A 17708-nucleotide genomic window follows, 5' to 3' on the forward strand; every position below is an offset into this window, starting at 1 on the left:
TTCAAAGGTGAGATCATTGATGGAGTAGCAAAGCAAGTTATTCGAGCTAACCCTCTAGCTGGTGAAGCGCAGGCTCTCTTAGAAGCAGTTTTGCTGGCTAAGAACATTGGTGCTACCTCAGTCATCTTTGAATCAGACTCAACTTTGCTCATTTCAGCTTTATTTGATCCTTTATTCACAAATTGGCATATTCAAGCTTCAGTTATAGCAATTAAAAATATCAACACTTGTTTTAGAGAAGTGCAATTATCTTTGATTAAAAGGCAAGCAAACAAAGCAGTGGACTGTGTAGTAAAACTTTTGTTTAAGAATTTATTGTCTTGTAATTGGATTTATAATTTGCCATCAGAATTATGCTCTATATTGTCTGCTGATGCCCTTGGGGCTAGTTAATGCAAAGGTTTGCTTTTCAAAAAATAAGTGTCTATTTTTAATTGTCTATTTAACATTAATTTTAGATATTCAAAATTATTAAAAAAAATATTATTTATATACTGTTAAAAAATAATTTAATGAAAATTATTTTATTTTTTTATATTTTTATAATTAAAATTTATTTAATTTAATTTTAAATTATTTTTAATATTATTTGACTAATAAAGTATTTTTTTAATAAGAATTTAACCGTAATTAATTAAAACTTGATAATAGACTAAATTTTATTATACATTTTATCTATTGAGTCTATAATAAATTAAATTTGAATAAAAAAAATTAATGTCAAATATATTTTAAATTAATTTTAAAGTTTGATTTAATAACTAAATTAGTTCTCAATTTCAATTTAAAGTGAATTAAATTTTTTATATATCAATGATGGTTAATTAAATATAAATTTGAGCTAATTATTTCTTTAACCTTTTATCTCAACTTCTTTTTAGATAAATTTTATATTAAATATCTTTTATTGTATCAAGGACTTGCATAATAAATTTTTTATTGCAATGTCATTGGTCAAATCTTAATGTGCTCCTCTTTTGTCACATCAAACGGATCGCTACCTAAGCTAGCGTATGTTGACCATGCAGGCATAGGTCGCTGCTTAGGGTAGCGTCCTGCTGGGCAATTATTTTTTTTTTACAGATCAGTCCATGGGATTTATAAATTAGTCCACGCGAAAATTTTTGTGTGTCAGAGTAGTACTTAGTGGCTACCTTAAGCAGCGTCTTGCTGACACATTAGTTTTTAATTATTTTTTTCACTTCAATCCTTATAAAGTAATTTAATTTTTTTTTAAATACCTAGAAATTAGTCCACGCGAAAATTTTTGTGTGTCAGCGTAATACTTAGTGGCTACCTTAAGGGTGTGTTTGGGAAGGGAAGAAAGTGAGAGGAGAAAGAAAATATGAGGGAAAAATAAATTTATTTTTCATTCTTTTATTTGGATTGAGTGAAAAATAAAAGGAGAGGAAAAATATTGAAGAGAAAATAAAATTATTTTGTCTTTTTCTTCTTTCTCTCCAAAATAGAAGGAAAGTAAGAGAAAAATGTTTAAAAATATAAAAATACCTCTATACTTAATAGTTTTTTTTTTAAATTTAAGGGTAAAGTTATAATTTTACTATTCATAAAACAACTTTCCCTCTAATATTTTCCTCTCTCAATCCAAACAAGAGGAAGGAAAATAATTTTTATTTTCATTCCTTACTTTCCCTCTTTTATTTTACTTCCCCCCTTCCCAAATATAGTGTAAGCAGCGTCTTGCTGACATATTATTTTTTAATTATTTTTTTCACTTCAATCCTTATAAAGTAATTTAATTTTTTTTAAATATCTAGACACTAGTCATAATGTCCTCTCTCTCTCTCTCTCTCTCTACCAAGTCATTACAACTCACCCTTTTTAATAATAATTTATATATCACCCCTTTTTAGTAATTTATTTTTTCATTTACCCCTTCTGGTAATTTGCCCTTGCTTCTTCCTCATCATAATAACAAATTCATAAACCTTCTCTGGGTCTGGAATAACATAGGCAACGTTTTCCCTTTGTATGCAACTCATGATCCAAGCTGAAATTTTGGGACATTCATTCTCAACCCTGAAGTTTCTTAACCTCTCAACAGCTAAAAACCAACCAGTTGAAGCGATTGCCACAATATCAACAAACCCAAAGGTGTCTCCTCCAAGGAAATCTTTCTCCCCCTTTGCTCCTCTAGCACCTTTAATATGTCTATCAAGTCCTTAGCTACTTCTTCTTTGCCCCTCCAAATGCCAGTGTGTATCAAATAGCTGCCAAGTGAACTACAGAACCACAACTAGGTCACAAACCCTATGCATGCAAAACTATTTTTTTAATAATGATTTGTAAGTAAGCAGTTTCAGTCTTATATTTTTTTTAAAGATTTTTTTCCCTTAAAATTGTAAAAAAGAAGTGCAAGAAAGCAACCTTTTTGTCGATGCAGTCAGCCCAAAAGCGAGCTTGAGCACGTCCATAAAGCACAAGAAGGGAGCAAAGAAGCTGAAGGCCAAGTCTCATCAATGTAGCCAACGATGAGAGTGGACTCAGACAAAGGTTTTCCATTGTGCAAAAAGCACAAGAACTTTTGTTAAACTGGGTTTGATTTCAGCAACAACTCACTTTTCCGACCAAACAAATCCTCTTCTCTTGCCTCATAATCCACCCCTTTCTCACTCAATGTAATCTTTACTCTCAGGCAAAATGGGCGAACCCAGCAATCCAAAAGAATCACCTCTCCACTACTTGCCAACTCTCTCTACTTTGCTGCTAGTATGATAGTAATTATTAATCAATATCAAAATCAGCAAGCTTAATTGGGTATTTTTATACGAAGAAAAGAGGTGATGGTATCTAAGTTTGGTATCCAATCAAGTTTTCTTGTTTAGCCTCAACTCCTTGTGAGGCCAACGAGCAATGAGAGCCCTAAGTGATCACCAACAAATTCTTGTCATTATGTGTTGGACTATGGGAGATGGAAGCGGCCGGACTAACACATATGCATCTCAATCTCATGTCACCTCATGTTTTCTCAGATTTTCATCAAATTATTACTCGTCAATTAACTTAATAGTTAAATAGCATTTACTTTTCAGGTTTTGTGATCAGCATATATTTAATAATTTTTAACAAAAATACATTTAAATATAGAATGAAATACAAAGCATGAGGTCATGCAAATGGTAGGAAGAAACAATTCCTTCTTTATTCACAATACAAGAAAGGCAAAGGGAAGTGAAAAGAAAATGATAATTTTCCTTCATGTTCCTCCATCTTTAAGATAACAAAAGAAGACGAGAAACTTCTTGATCAGCAAGTGACGAAATTAGGACAATAATTATTAATTTTTTACTGGTCAATCCCCTGCATCTTCCTCATCATGAGCACAAACTCGTAGATCTTTTCAGGGTCAGGAATGATTTTGGCAACACTCTCTTTGTGCATGCACCTCTTTATCCAACCTGAAATCTTGGGGAATTCAGCTTCAACCTGGAAGTTCCCCAACTTCCCAGCAGCTAAAAACCAACAGGTTGAAGGGATTGCTATAATGTCAGCAAATCCAAAAGCTTTCCCTCCAAAGAAATCTCTCTCTCCAAGGCCTCCCTCTAGCACTTTTAGTATCTCTATCAACTCCTTCTTGGCTGCTTCCGTGGCTTCTCCTTTGCTCAGCACAACATCTCGAACGGCATCAAATAGCTGCCCAATAAACAAACCAAATTTGTCATTTATGAATATTAGTTAGGCTTTTGATAATGGCATCTATAATTGAGGACCATGAGTTCATAGCGCAAGAAACAAAACAATCTCACAGTCAATGATCTAGATTACACAGTCACATCACTCGCAGCAATTATGCTTAGGATTTTCCAAGAAATGAAACCTTTTTGTCTATGTAATCAGCCCAGAAGCGAGCCTGAGCGCGTCCATAGGGACAAGGTGGAAGCAGCGGTGGTGAAGTCCATGTCTCATCAATATAGCCAACTATAACAGTAGACTCACAAAGGGGCTTTCCATTGTGCAAAAACACAGGCACCTTCTGATAAATTGGGTTTGATTTTAGCAACAACTCACTCTTCCCACCAAACAAATCCTCCTGTCTTGCTTCATAGCTCACCCCTTTTTCACTCAATGCAATTTGAACCCTCATGCAGAATGGGCTGGCCCAGAAATCCAAAAGAACCACATCCCCTCCCTTGGACATTTTTCTTCTCTTTTTTTTCCTTTTGATGTTTGGGTGGCGAGAAAACTATAAAGGTGTAGCAATTTATATAGGATATATGGCCTCTTGATGAAGTGGGTGATATTCTCAAAGATTGTTTTTCAACAAGGCTTTCTTGTTTTATCCTCCGATTAGAGTCTGAAAAACCTCGTGATTGTCATTTGCTTAGCTAGGTGTTGCTATGCAATGGATAGCTGTTTGTGCCACAAATGCTCGCAAAGAAGTTTGTCTTCAATAAATTATGAAATATAAATAAAAATAAAAAGTCCGGCAAATGCAATTCTCAATAAATCTAGTTTGAGAATAAAGTTTTCAAAAAAAAAAACTGATTCACAGATGCAGTTTTGCTTATTTAAAATAATTTTCAATAAATCTAGTTATGAAAAAAATCCACTTAATAATAAAGTTTTAGAAAGTATCAAAATCTACTTAAAAAATAAAATATCTTGGCTAATTAAAAATGTTATGAAGCAATAGGACCTTTAATATAATTAATCCCATGATGATCAGCATAAATTACTGATATTTAATAGTTAATTTTTTTTAGGAATCAAATCATTATTCTTATGCTTCATAATTATGTTCGCAAAAAATTATTCAGTAATTACTGGCTGTTTTATAAACTATGCAAGTCGTTTTGTGTAAATGGGGACGTTATAAAAATTACAAAAAAAAAAAAAGAAAAAGGGTTTATCCAAGTAATTGTTCTGTACAATTTTATCCAGTGAATGGACCTTTTAATATTGCAAATATTTGTCCAGCAACCCCTAAATGTGAGGCCAAAAAAAAAAAAAAAATAATAATAATAATAAAATTCTACCTGTCATAGGAATTTACTTGTGGAAATTTGAGAGAGACACAAATATGAAGAAAGTGCTCAGGATTCTTTAAATTATTCACTACCCAAGAGAAGGGTATCTCAAGTTTTGGTTCAATGCCTTGGATGCGGACAAGTTTAATTTCAACAGCACCAGATGTGCAGGAAGACTCCACAGATTGAGATGAAATTTCTCTTCCCTCTGCTGCCATTTTATTGCTGCTCACCTCTTCTGACAATACTAATTGTTCATCTTCACCTTCTACTCTAAATGATTCCTCATCAATCAAGGATTTATCCGCCAAAAATTCTGGTATAAGAGTTTTCAGTGCATCATGTAGGGTGAAACATCTACCTGCAGCGCAAGAAAATAAACAACATAGAATCCAAAAGGAAATGAAGAGGGTCATCTACTTTTCAAGGGATCTCAAAAACTTTCATGATCATTGTGAATTTGAGACAATAACTAGACAAGATAGATCAAACACTCAAACATGCATGCTAAGTATAAGTTTTCATATCTTACATGCGACTTCCCACCATGAGAAGTAACTCGTCTCTGAAATGGGAAGACTACTATCATGGATATTGAGTGATTTTAATGGAAAACAATTCCTTAAAAATTAAAATTTTTCTGATAATATACCCCAGAGAAAACAAACTCTCAAACCATATGACACATCCAAAAGTTGATGGCAACTCCAAGTAGAACAACTGTTATGGGAAAGAAACCATTCAATAGCCCTTGAATTGTTCAAGCTTTTTCTATTGAGCCCCTAATTGAAACTTTTATTCCATTTGAGATCTCCAAGATTATCAATTTGGTGCTATTGAGTACAATTCACAAGTCACCACGGGCACAGCCATAAGGAGAATGTAAGAAACACACCCTTACTGCAAGTAGAGACAGTAATTGGCTGCTGACTATATCAAATTTATAGTTGAAACTTAAAACAGTAAAACTGCAAATGCTCAGTTGTAACCAAAATCCAGTTCCAAAATTATTGAATTTCCATTTTCCCATCTTACTTATTTCAATGTTGACATTAGAAGTACTCTTTTAATAATCCAAAAAGTACTTTTATTCCTGCTCACTACATTAAGACTAATTTATTTCCCACCATTAAATTTTTCAAAATGCACTTAATAACACTATATCAAGAGGCTGGAAGGCTTAACAGAATATAAGTTTCAAAATGAAACTCAATAACAAAAACTCAAAAAAATCCCAAGTGCTTCTTAATAATTTTCCCCAAACATAAAGTATGTTCCATGTGGATACCATGCAGCATAATATGGACAGTCACAAAGTACAACTAAAACTAATTCTAATGAAACTAAAATAAAGTTATCCCTTTCCATTATATAATGATGCAATATACAAACAGAATTTAAAGTAGTCAATGGAGATGATGACACTCACAAACTCCTAAGAGGTATAGCTTACCTTCTTCTCTGTATATCTCAATAGGCCGATTTATATAAGAAATTTTGTCCCAACTATCAATTTTAGGCATATCTTCTAAATCTTCAAAATCCTCACCAACAGACCAGATGTACAACCGAACTGGAATTTTACCTAACAAAACATCAACAATGAACATTTGATACAAGGTGGAGAAACTGGGAATTTATCCACACATTTAAATTTTTATAATCAAATAAAAACAAATTTGCATATTCCTTTGTGCCTATATCAATGAAAAATTAAAACAGATTAAATAATAATAATAAAAGATAATAACAACAATAATAAAATAATAATAATGTTGGAGTCTAAAACCCGCCAAAAAGTGCAAGGTTTGAAGTTAAACTGAAGTTTAAAGTTACGCATTCACATCATGCTCGGTTCAGTCTACATAATCTGTTCCTTCAGTTCATATTTGTAAATGTTAAATTCAATTCATGCATGTTCATAAGTAATCTTTGTGCACCAGCTGCACCGTGCACATATGCACTGAGAACTTTTCTGTTTCAAAATTGAACATGCCATCCTCTAATTGGCTGGAAATTAGCAAGTTCCATAAAAAATAAAATTTGTTTCATTGCTTTTTATCTTTTAATTGGGTGCCATAAAAGCCAAAAAAAATTATATATATATATATATTTCAGCTTCAGACATTTCTTTTAGGCAAGTTTTATAGACAGTTAATATGGATCTTTCAGCATGAGAATTGTGCTTGTCAGAATATTCCCATGGTCAAGATCATGTATCTTGGCCACACACCATGATGAAATGTGCAAAAACTTGATAATCAGTACATAACACTATCATTGATTTGTATAGTACTTAACAGTCATCATTTGAGAGTACAAACTGATCAAGACTGTAGAGTACTCTATGCACCATAACAACATTCTTATTCCCCTCAACTTCCTAGTCTGCTTGTTACTCACTAGTCACTACCTTGTTAGTTATTAGGATCATATGAAATAAGCATGGTAGTTTAAGGGCTCATTCACAAATGCCTTGACTTGTTCAACTTAAATCACCTGATTACCATTCAATTAAGCAGAGCTTTTACTAACCTGTCTTCATTTGCCCACCCATATCGGCCTCACCAGTGGTCTTTTGAGATTTTTGTGAGCGCAAATCCATTTTCATTGTATATTTATCCTCAATTATTCCAAATTTAAGCTTAGATGATGCACGTAAGTATGCTTCCAAATTACCTACCACAAAAATCAGCTCTCAAGTTGGAACATGAACAAGTTATGCAAGCTACTTGAAATTCAGTGCTGATAACTGGCAATGAACATAGCAAGACAAATACTACCATTTGGAAAGAATAAGTAGAAACAACAAATGAAGGAAATCAAAAACCAATTCAAATTCTACTCGTATCTTCCAAGAATTGTTTATAAGATACTGATGCAACATGTGCATGCCTTTCCACAAGAAGGCCCATGAGAGATTTTTGCATGAGATTCAAGTCCTTAAATGCCTGAATACATGAAGATATGAAATTCTTCTTATAGAAATATTTGTAAACTTAAATATCAAATTAGTGCCTTTCAACTATGAATGTGGATCAAATACACGAACAGAATTTACTGATATCCAACCAGGTTTAACCAACTCTAACACACATTCTTTTGTGAGCTAATTTTTGGGGATTAAGTTGATTGTTAACCTGCATCTCCACATCATGAATTATGTATTTCTATAAAGCAGGGACACTAAATTTCTTTATTTTTCTGTCAAGGATCATTATTTTGGAACTTCAATGCATTCTAAGTTTCTCATTATCTAATATTTGTTTTCTATGAATTTCAATCATTCATATCCTGTTTAAGTATAAGCTCAAAGCCTCAGATACTGTGAGATAATAAAGCTCTCTAGCCAAGAATGGTCCTCTTTTGTGCTAGTTGAATTTAACCTATCTCATAAAAAAAAATAGCTGACCACCTAACCCTAACTAGTTGGAATTAAGGCTTAGTTGTTGTTATATAAAAAATATATAAATATTGTAAATTCAAAATGCAATTAGATATTATCATTCTCAGTTTTATTATTATCATTGATTCTTCACTAGCTATAAATAATTAGAAATTAAAACACATTGAGTTTATATTATCATTATCAGTTTTATTATTATCAATGATTCTTTGTTAGCTATATATAATGAGAAGTTCATACAAATTGAATTTTGTCTTACTTATGATATAATGCTCCCTAACTCCTTATATTCTAAGATACAACCTCAGGAGGAGGCACAATGGAACTTACACGAACACATATTCAATCCAAAACACACTATTATAAAATTAACTTTATCTCCTATAGGGATTATAAATGATCAAGAAACAATATTTCCACATTTAGTTACTAAATGCTAACTTCATTTACTGGTCAATAGTGATCAATCATATCCATTGACATGCAAACTATATCCTCCTATTTCTTTTCCATTGAGAACACTGATAACAATTCAAACCAGAAATAAAAAACAAGAAATAGTAAAAACTTAGATAATTTAGTTAAATTCTAACCAATGGGGCTGACATACCATTCATCACAGAGTTCCAGAGTTCCACTTGATCAGGTTGAGACATGTGCATAACATTCTTGCAATTTCCACTAATTATGTAATCTGCCTGTAGTATAATTGAATACTGTTAAGAAATAAATTTTAAAAGATACACTTCTTATCCTACACACCTCAACTGAAAAGGACACCGGTTGATAAACTAACGAAAGAAGGGTGTAACAGAAAAAGAGGACCACCCGAGCATCTAATAAGACCAGTACCTAGCAAATACAATCAAGCTATATGTCCCTCAGTTTTAGATTTATCTTTTTGTCTTGAGACGTTGTGAGCTTCATGATGAGAATTCCTTATAAAAGCTCACATTAGCATTTTTGAGCCTTCATATGCTTTTTGTGTGACATTCATGTGTATCACAGAGAGAGAAAGGGAGAAGGAGAAATAGAGCACAGCCAGAACTCAAAACAAACCCCAAATACATAATATTTTATTCATTTATGCATGCATCACAACTTGCACAATTATATAAGAGATATTCTGTTAGATGAAATATAATACAGTAGGCTAAGTTCAATTCAAAAAATATGCAAACATGCACTAACCTCTTTCAATGAATTAATAAAGTTCCACTTTACAGAGTCTTCACCTTCACAAGGAATCAATAAATTATTTGGATATCCTCTGAAGTGTACCTGAAAATAAAAATCCAAAATCAACCAGTAAATATAAAAGATATCGTGTAATTACAAAACAAATAGCCAAGAATTTTCACCATTAAATATATTAACTGTTGCAAATTTCAAGATGTAATCTATAGCCATTAACTAGGAAGAATGAGTGAGAGAGAAAGAGAGATAAGCAGGTCACTTGTGGACCCATAATATTAAGTAAATCAAGTTGTTAGCAGACCATTATTAATATTGTCAATATTACATCTGATTAGAACATTAAGAAATAACCAATCCTGGATCCTGGTTTCTGTCGGTTTTGAAACAGCTAATTGTCAATAAGAGTGAGACAATAGGGTTCGGTAAGTGAAAAGGCCTATCCAAATCCAAACAATCAAATATCATTTCAGTATTTTTCAAGGCTTTCAAGTAGATCTACTTTTACATGTAGATTATAATGGCCCTATCCATATTGGTATATAAAAGCCTTTTTAGAATTGATACAATGCAATCATGGAAATTCTGTTGCTTATGCAATGATTTTGCATTTTAATAAGTAAAACCATTCATTTAGAAAAAGAGCCTAAGGAAATGAAGGATCAAGAATGCCTAAATGAAGAAGGACAACAAGAAAATAACCCAATCAATTCTGTCCATCTTGACAAAAGTATCCTGTCAATTAGGGCTGTGCATGCTCGGTCCTCGAGGGTCTCAAACCGAATCAAAGAACTATACTGAACCAACAAGAATACCACACTGAACTTATTTTGATGCTTCAATTAAGTTCTAATTCTTCACGAAGAACCGAACCATACCATATTAAGAATCGATTTTATAAATTTGTTTTTTTTTTATGGATTTTTTAGATGTATTATATACTTTCAATATAATTATATATTTACAAGCAACTAAGATTGTATAATATATATATATATATATATATATATATATATATATATATATATATATATATATATATATATGTATGTATATTATCTTTTATTTATCTATTTTTTTAATAATTTTAGTTATAAATATATTAAATCACCTTATAATTCTTAATTATAAGTATACCATTATACTATATATATGCTTAATTCATAATTATATTTATATCTTACAGTAAGATTAAATAATTAATAAATAGCTAAAAGGTGTATAAGTATTATATAATATACTTGTTCTACTATATCATATTATATGCTTAGAAATAGCTAAAAGATATATTATGTATTAATAACATACTTCAAAGCTTAACTGTTAATTAAAATATAACTTTTATGAAAATAATTGCATAAAATCGTCTCAAAAACCTAACCAGAAACAAAATAATAAAGAATCAAACAGGAACTGGAGTCGCACACCCCTACTGTCAATTAAAAGCTTCTCAACCCAAAATTAATCATGTAAAAAGTTTGCCATCAATATCATGTAAAAGATTTGATGAAGTGCCCAATAAATTGGTAGAAATCTAAAACTGAAAAGCTGCCTAGGATACAGTCATATTCATAAACACCTTAGCTGCCAATTCTAATTTCTAAAACTTAATCCGTTACTTATTTCCACATGAACTAACTGAAGCAGCATATGCATGTTGTATAGTGTGTGTGTATGTTGCCCTTTGACCCAGCTCTCCACTTATAACCAACCACCACCTAGCACCTTCCATCCCTCCACGCCCTAGAAAACCGGATGAAACCCCAACTAAAGTGAACAAAGTACGTCCTCTGATATAATTCTGATTGCTCAATGACAATGTGGTAACCAATAGCCAATACAAGCCCCACTGAATAACTAATACGTTCAATTTGGCTTATGGTTTGCGCTCAATAGTAAACAACCCTATGTACAATATCATACATGTGGATTCAAAAAAAGAAAAAGCAAAAGAAAATCATATCTATAAAGCATAAACACAGCTAAATGGCTGCAACCTAAAGTTTCAGAATAAAAATAGAAAATTTTAAAATTCAGATGTTGTATACAACACAAACAATATGCAATTGCTTTGGGATTTCATTATTCATATTTCATGGGATAAGAAAAAGCCTCCTCAATGAACAATAGCAGCATACTAGCGCTATTGATGCCCTGAGGTTAGGAAAAAAGGTAAATTCTAATGCTGAATTCTATATCATTCCATAGTTCGTGTGTGAGGCTGGAATTCATTCCACACAAAATTGAACTCATCACAAGGCAATAAAAAATTTTTCCATTACAAGTATTTTAAGAATTCATGTCATTTATCATGAAAACACCTGGATAAGCATTGCAAACTGCTTAACCATTTAACTTAATGAAACTAGTATCTAACTTTCAAGCATTGAAATCCTGTAACTCCAACATTAATAATAAAAAAAAAAAAATTCTAATAATGGATTGTAAACCCATCATAAACATACAAATTGACACCATACCGTCAAATTCCAAGGCCTTTCCGGTTCAGCACACAGAAGATCAAAGAGAACTCCTGTTGGTATATACCTACAAGCAACATCAATCAATTCAACCGACAAAAAGATTACTCTTTTTAGAGAGATTAAAAAGGAAAGAACGGGGAACTCACCACTTGAGAGGCAAGCCCTTATAGTCAAACCAGACGGTGTCGATCCCAGGAGGAAGAGTAGCAGCGAAGTGAGGCTTTATAAGAGGAATAAGCAAAGGTAAGTACCCAATCCGTGGAGCTAAGAAAAGGGCGGGAGGAGGAGAAGGGAGAGTCGTCACTTCGGATTCATGTAGATGAATCTGCAGAGGAATTGCACCCTCCCATACGTACCTTTGCACCTCCATTATCTTCCTTTCCACTCTAATTGTTTACTTTCTAAGGCTACGCATAAATATCAAAATCTCAACAAATAGGTGAAAGGATTGGCTACAGCTTGACGCCGGAACAGTGGCCGGAGAAGAATTGAGGCTCAGGCCAAGTGTCGGAGTCTGAGCCAAAACTGTGAAGCCGTCGGAATGGCAGTCGCCGAACAAATCCTAACTCAACGGTTGCTGCGCGTGCAATTTACACGACGACAAATTTTCGAACTCCTTTTTACAACAAAGGGCAATATTTTTAATCAAATTACAATCTCTTCCTATATATTTTTTTCTAAAAAAACGACATTTTTAATCCTCCCATAAATAATTTGTTCTTTGCATTATGTTAAATCAATTATGAATATTTAATTAAATTTTCCACGTTTAAAATATAAGAAGCAAAGACGATTTTAAATTTAAATTCCTTTATCTATCTCTCAAATATTAATTATTTTTATTTTATTGATAAAAATATTTTTATTATTTTTATTAGATTTCATATTAACCTTTTAAAATAAGTGTATCTATATATGAAGAAAGTTTAATCCATGTTGATTGTATTTATTATTATTATTATTATTATTATTATTATTATTATTATTATTATTATTATTTCATTTCAAAGAAATTTCTAGTCATTTACCTAAATAAGGAAAAAATCCATTTAAGGCTTAAAATTGTTTCTTAGTAATATTTATTTGAAAATTTGTTCATGATCATGAATTTGGATAAAGAAGACAATGATCATGAATGCAATTGTTTTTGAGTGGATTGATGGATGTTTGATCGTTGGCTCTAATTTGCATAAGATATATATATACACACGCTTAATTTTAAAAAATAATTTTTCAAATTTTTTAAAAATTATCATATTAATATTATAAAATAATACACTAATTATTTTATTTTAAAATTTAAAATTAAATGATATAAATTTTTTATATTATTTATTAAATATAAATTATATCCATTGTTATTAAAAATATAAAATATTATATTATTACGAAAAAATATTTAAAAAGTAATTGATAATTATTTAAGAATAAAAATTTAATTTTAATAGATATATAGTTATTTAAATTTTAACAAAATTTTGCATTTTATTTTAATATAATTGATTAAAAAATTTATGATTAATAGTATGATTTTTAAAATAAAAAATATAATAAAATAAATATTAAACTATATTAATAAAATAATATAATATATAGTTAACGTAGCGCAATTTTTGCATGAAAAATGAAACTTTACTTCAAACAAGCCAAATGCTGCTCGTGTTTTGCATGCGGTTAACACTATTTTTTATTATTAATAGTTAATATTTTATCATTAAATATTGTATAATAATAATAACAAGAAGATGAAGTAGTTAAGATACCAAATTCAACTTGAAAAATCCAAATAAGTAAATTATTTCTTAAAAAGTTACAAAAAATTAACTTGCCAAGCTAAATTTGTTATCTTTATGAAAATTTAAAAATTTCAAATTAACTTACTCCACCCAAACACCACCAAAATATTCAAATGTTGCTTTTATGGAATATAAAATAAGTTAAAGAAAAAAGACGATGAAAAATTGACCAATTACAACATAGAGATCTCAGCCCAGCTTTGCTTGCCTTATTAATAGCACAAAAAATTACAATAACCACTACTTTCAGGTATTGTACAAAGGCCAGGACAAAACTAGGAACTAAAGGATTCACAGTTCAAAGAAGCAAAAGAATATAAGGTAAAACAGAGCTAATTGCAAGGACCAAAATGAAAATTCCAAAAAAAAAAAAAAGGATCTAAGCAGTTGAAGGTAAAATGCTAAATAACTAGATCAAGAATTCGCAACAGTTGCCGAAGACACCTACTTTTAAGCTCCTTTCTTCCTTCTCTCCCATCTTGACTTGAAAAAGCCAGAGTCCATCAACTGAAACTGTTCCCAGATCAATTCCTCAACTAATTACACATTTCTGTTCTTATTAAGGGAAACTTGGGGTTATTCCATGAGGCCTAGGTGCTATAAGCAAAGGCGGATTCTTTGTTCTTCCCTCTCTTCACCTGTTATTGTTGATGATTGACCGTCTCTTTCTGCCATACGTTTTTTATATGGCACAAATCCTTTCACACACTTATTTGTGGAAGCTGATTTCTCACTTGGTTTCAGCTCAAGAACCGTGTGTGGTTCTTTTTCCTCATAAGAAAGTTGAGGACTCTGGGTCTCGCCATCTATATTTTTATCTACATTTTCCCCCTCATTTACTGATCCAGAGTTAGAACCAGTCCAGGATCCTTCCTTGTGAATTTCTTTATCTTGTATTTCTTCACCATTAGAGTCCAAATGTACTTTCAAAGGCTCCTGCTTGTGAAAGGGTACCAAAGGAAAAGGCATACCTCCACAAAAAGCCCACAATGGCAGGGGAGCAGCAGAACCAGCTTCTACTGAATTGGAGTTTTCCTTTTGGAATTGCAGGCAATAAAGTGTTCCAGGAGGCCCATGTGACAAATGACTCCAAGTGCATTCCCCATTCCCATGTTGCAGTTCTGTGGCCATAAAGTTCCATGGCAAAGATTGCACAGGTTTTCTATCATTCGTGTCTAATAATGGCAGTAATTTAGAATTCCCTATAGTTGGAGAAGATGGTCTGTGACTGGGGCTTTCAGTGACTAGTACAGTCCTTCCGAAGAGCTTGAGACTCCGAGTGGATGTTTCCTCCGCTAAACCCTCTTCGGAGAAGACATTTTCTCTGGGATATAAGCCAAGTTTCTCGACCTTCAAGAACACAGAAAGAATATTTTAAATAACAGAAGAGCTCTTGTTTAAATTATTAGTGGACAAAAACACCAACTATTGAAGATAAGCCTGCCACCTTGGGAGATTGCTCATCAAGAGCTGCAGCAGTTGTTGGGGCTGGTGATGTTGATCCATGATCTTCAGGTGTCAAGTTGGGTTCACAAATTGAGGAGTCAGCAGGATGCGAACCACCAGCACAGGAAACTGGGGATAAGCTACTGTTTGGTGTATTTGAATCAATTGAACCAAGAGCATCAGAACCAACTGCAGATAATACTGATGTTGGCGATTGGTTTTCTTGTTCTGAAATTGAATAGTTTGGAGATGAAGACCGTAGTGGCTGCTCTGGAATTGAGGATTCATTATTAAGGGGATGCACCATTTTGCGGGGATAGGGATGCATAGGCTTTCGCTTTGGTCGAGGAGGAGGGATTTCAATAGGTTCCAGTGTACTTGTGTTGTTGCCACTTGCCTCTCTCACAACCTATGCCGAACACAAAATGGAGTAAGAACCCCATATGAACAGGACAAGTGAACCCCTCTAACAACGTTTGCACGTCTTGGGGTCACTAAAAAATCCAACTTCCTTTAATAGAGGTCATACAGATATTATGGTAGAGAATGGGTACTGGAATAAGAGCAGTAAACCTTAGAGAAGAATTTCTGAGCATGGCTTCTAATCTGAACTGCAGTCTTGGTGCCTACATGCTCTGTCAAAAGAACAGAATGATTCAAGTCTTATGGGTTGAGAAAGAAAAGTGCTCAATAAATAAAGCTTCTTGCCCAATTATTACCTTCAATCCGTCTCCAAGCTCGGCCATAAAGTTTTAAGGCTTCAAGAAATTTCTTATGCTCATCTTCTGTCCATCTTTCTCTTTGTTTCGTGATTGTGTACGGTTTCCTCACCTAGTAAAAGATGATCGGAAAGGATATTAACTGGATAATCAGATCATCATCCACTATACAGAAGCAGAACCAGGGCCATGTTAAGAATAAAACCTTCGGAGAGTAGTCGTTCTCAAAAGTAAACTGCTCCTTAAGCTGGGGACCAGTTACTGCATGCAGGCCAGCATTCAATGAAATTCCATCGCCTGCCGGAGGAGCCGTATTCGATCGAGTCCCTCCACACAGATCCTATTACGGAAAAATGCACACTTACAAAATTATTCTATTTGCTAGTGGATCGAAGAAATTTAGCACTTTGATAAATACAATATTAATGCACATAACTGATGGCAATTACATATCCACTTAACTTCACAAATCGAGACTCAATAATATCATACGAATATTTAAATTTTCAAAAATCAAGACCAGATAACAACCGCAATGTTCAATAACAGGCAACACAAGTGGTCACCAAAAAGAAAACCCACCTGCCATTTTAATTTCAGATTCCCAACAAAACTAGAGCTAAAGGAAATTTATTGCAAGCTACATAGATAGAGAAAGACAACTAAATCTCAAGAAGAAAGCATGATCAATGGTTATGCTTTGAAAAAGGGGTACTTCTCAGCAGGTCATAAAAATGGTTCCCAACAGTATTATCAATTTTGTTACAATACCTTTGGATTGTATCATCAGGTTTTGATCTATTATTCTCTATTTTCAGTCAAATTAGTTCTTTAATTGCTTTTCCAAAGAGAAATTATTAGGTGCACATTGACCAATCCACTTTTCTGTGAGAGATATAGCGATGTATCTAATAATTAGCCTAAAAAGGTCATAAAACCCAGAGAACTAATAAGAAACAATTAGATTAGAAAATAATAGTGAATGTGTACCTGATCAGCCATAGCAGCAGAGACCACCAATCCTCCCACCATGCAAGATCTCCTTCTCCAACAACAAAAATTTTCCTTGGCTTGTCCCTTTCAGAACCCCAAATGATAGCAAACCATCTTCTCTATGTTCCTCAAGCCCATCAATCAACAACAAAGTCATACAAAATTTTCAAGCTTCCTATAACCAACACCAGCAACAAAATTCCTCTTTCTTCACTTCCTTTTTCTCCTGATCAATCAGTTCGCTACAGTACACAAGACCGGGGGATCCAAAAAAAATCATAAAAAACCCCAAAATTTAAAATTTTCCGTTCAGCTCCAACTAATTCCCAAACAAAAAAAACTAATTCAGGGATAGGGATAGCGGTTTCCAATCACCTGAGCCACCCGTAATCCTCCAACGCCCTGTGCAATTGTCGCTGGAAAACCGCTTCTGCTCCTGGAAAGAGTGAAACAGACGAAGCAGAGCAGCAGCAGCAGAAGAAGAAGAGGACGAAGAAAGGGAGTGAAGCTGAGAGAGAAGAGGAGAGGAAATGGGAGCGGAGGAAGAGAACCAGAGAGAGAAGAAGAGGAGAGGGAGCAATGGTAAACAAGGGGGAGTGTATTTGGCTGGTGAGGGTGTAAAAAAGGGGGAAAGGTTGGGAAGCCACGTCAGAGGCTAATATTTAATTTAAAATTAAAAATTC

General features: G+C 32.9%; 2 protein-coding genes and 1 pseudogene across 2 annotated transcripts; all 3 read right to left on the reverse strand.

Annotated features, from left to right (window-relative positions):
- Positions 1 to 1886: 1886 nt before the first annotated feature.
- Positions 1887 to 3402, reverse strand: LOC110637624 (glutathione S-transferase U19-like; annotated as a pseudogene).
- A 30-nt stretch (positions 3403 to 3432) lies between these two features.
- LOC110637650 (autophagy protein 5) lies at positions 3433 to 12705 on the reverse strand. Its single transcript, XM_021787883.2, has 8 exons — positions 12218 to 12705; positions 12069 to 12135; positions 9586 to 9675; positions 9005 to 9092; positions 7524 to 7667; positions 6442 to 6573; positions 4998 to 5349; positions 3433 to 3654 (listed from the first exon to the last, which is right to left on the reverse strand). The coding sequence occupies exons 1-8, from the start codon at positions 12439 to 12441 to the stop codon at positions 3624 to 3626; spliced, it is 1128 nt and encodes a 375-aa protein (XP_021643575.2). The 5' UTR covers positions 12442 to 12705; the 3' UTR covers positions 3433 to 3623.
- A 1335-nt stretch (positions 12706 to 14040) lies between these two features.
- Positions 14041 to 17319, reverse strand: LOC110637608 (protein REVEILLE 1). Its single transcript, XM_058153279.1, has 6 exons — positions 17023 to 17319; positions 16238 to 16372; positions 16033 to 16144; positions 15887 to 15948; positions 15315 to 15722; positions 14041 to 15217 (listed from the first exon to the last, which is right to left on the reverse strand). Exons 1-6 carry the CDS (start codon positions 17062 to 17064, stop codon positions 14465 to 14467), a joined length of 1512 nt encoding a protein of 503 aa, XP_058009262.1. The 5' UTR covers positions 17065 to 17319; the 3' UTR covers positions 14041 to 14464.
- Between the last annotated feature and the right edge of the window lie 389 nt (positions 17320 to 17708).

The sequence above is a fragment of the Hevea brasiliensis genome, chromosome 9 (assembly GCF_030052815.1).
Source record: "Hevea brasiliensis isolate MT/VB/25A 57/8 chromosome 9, ASM3005281v1, whole genome shotgun sequence".
Classification (NCBI taxonomy): Eukaryota; Viridiplantae; Streptophyta; class Magnoliopsida; order Malpighiales; family Euphorbiaceae; genus Hevea; species Hevea brasiliensis.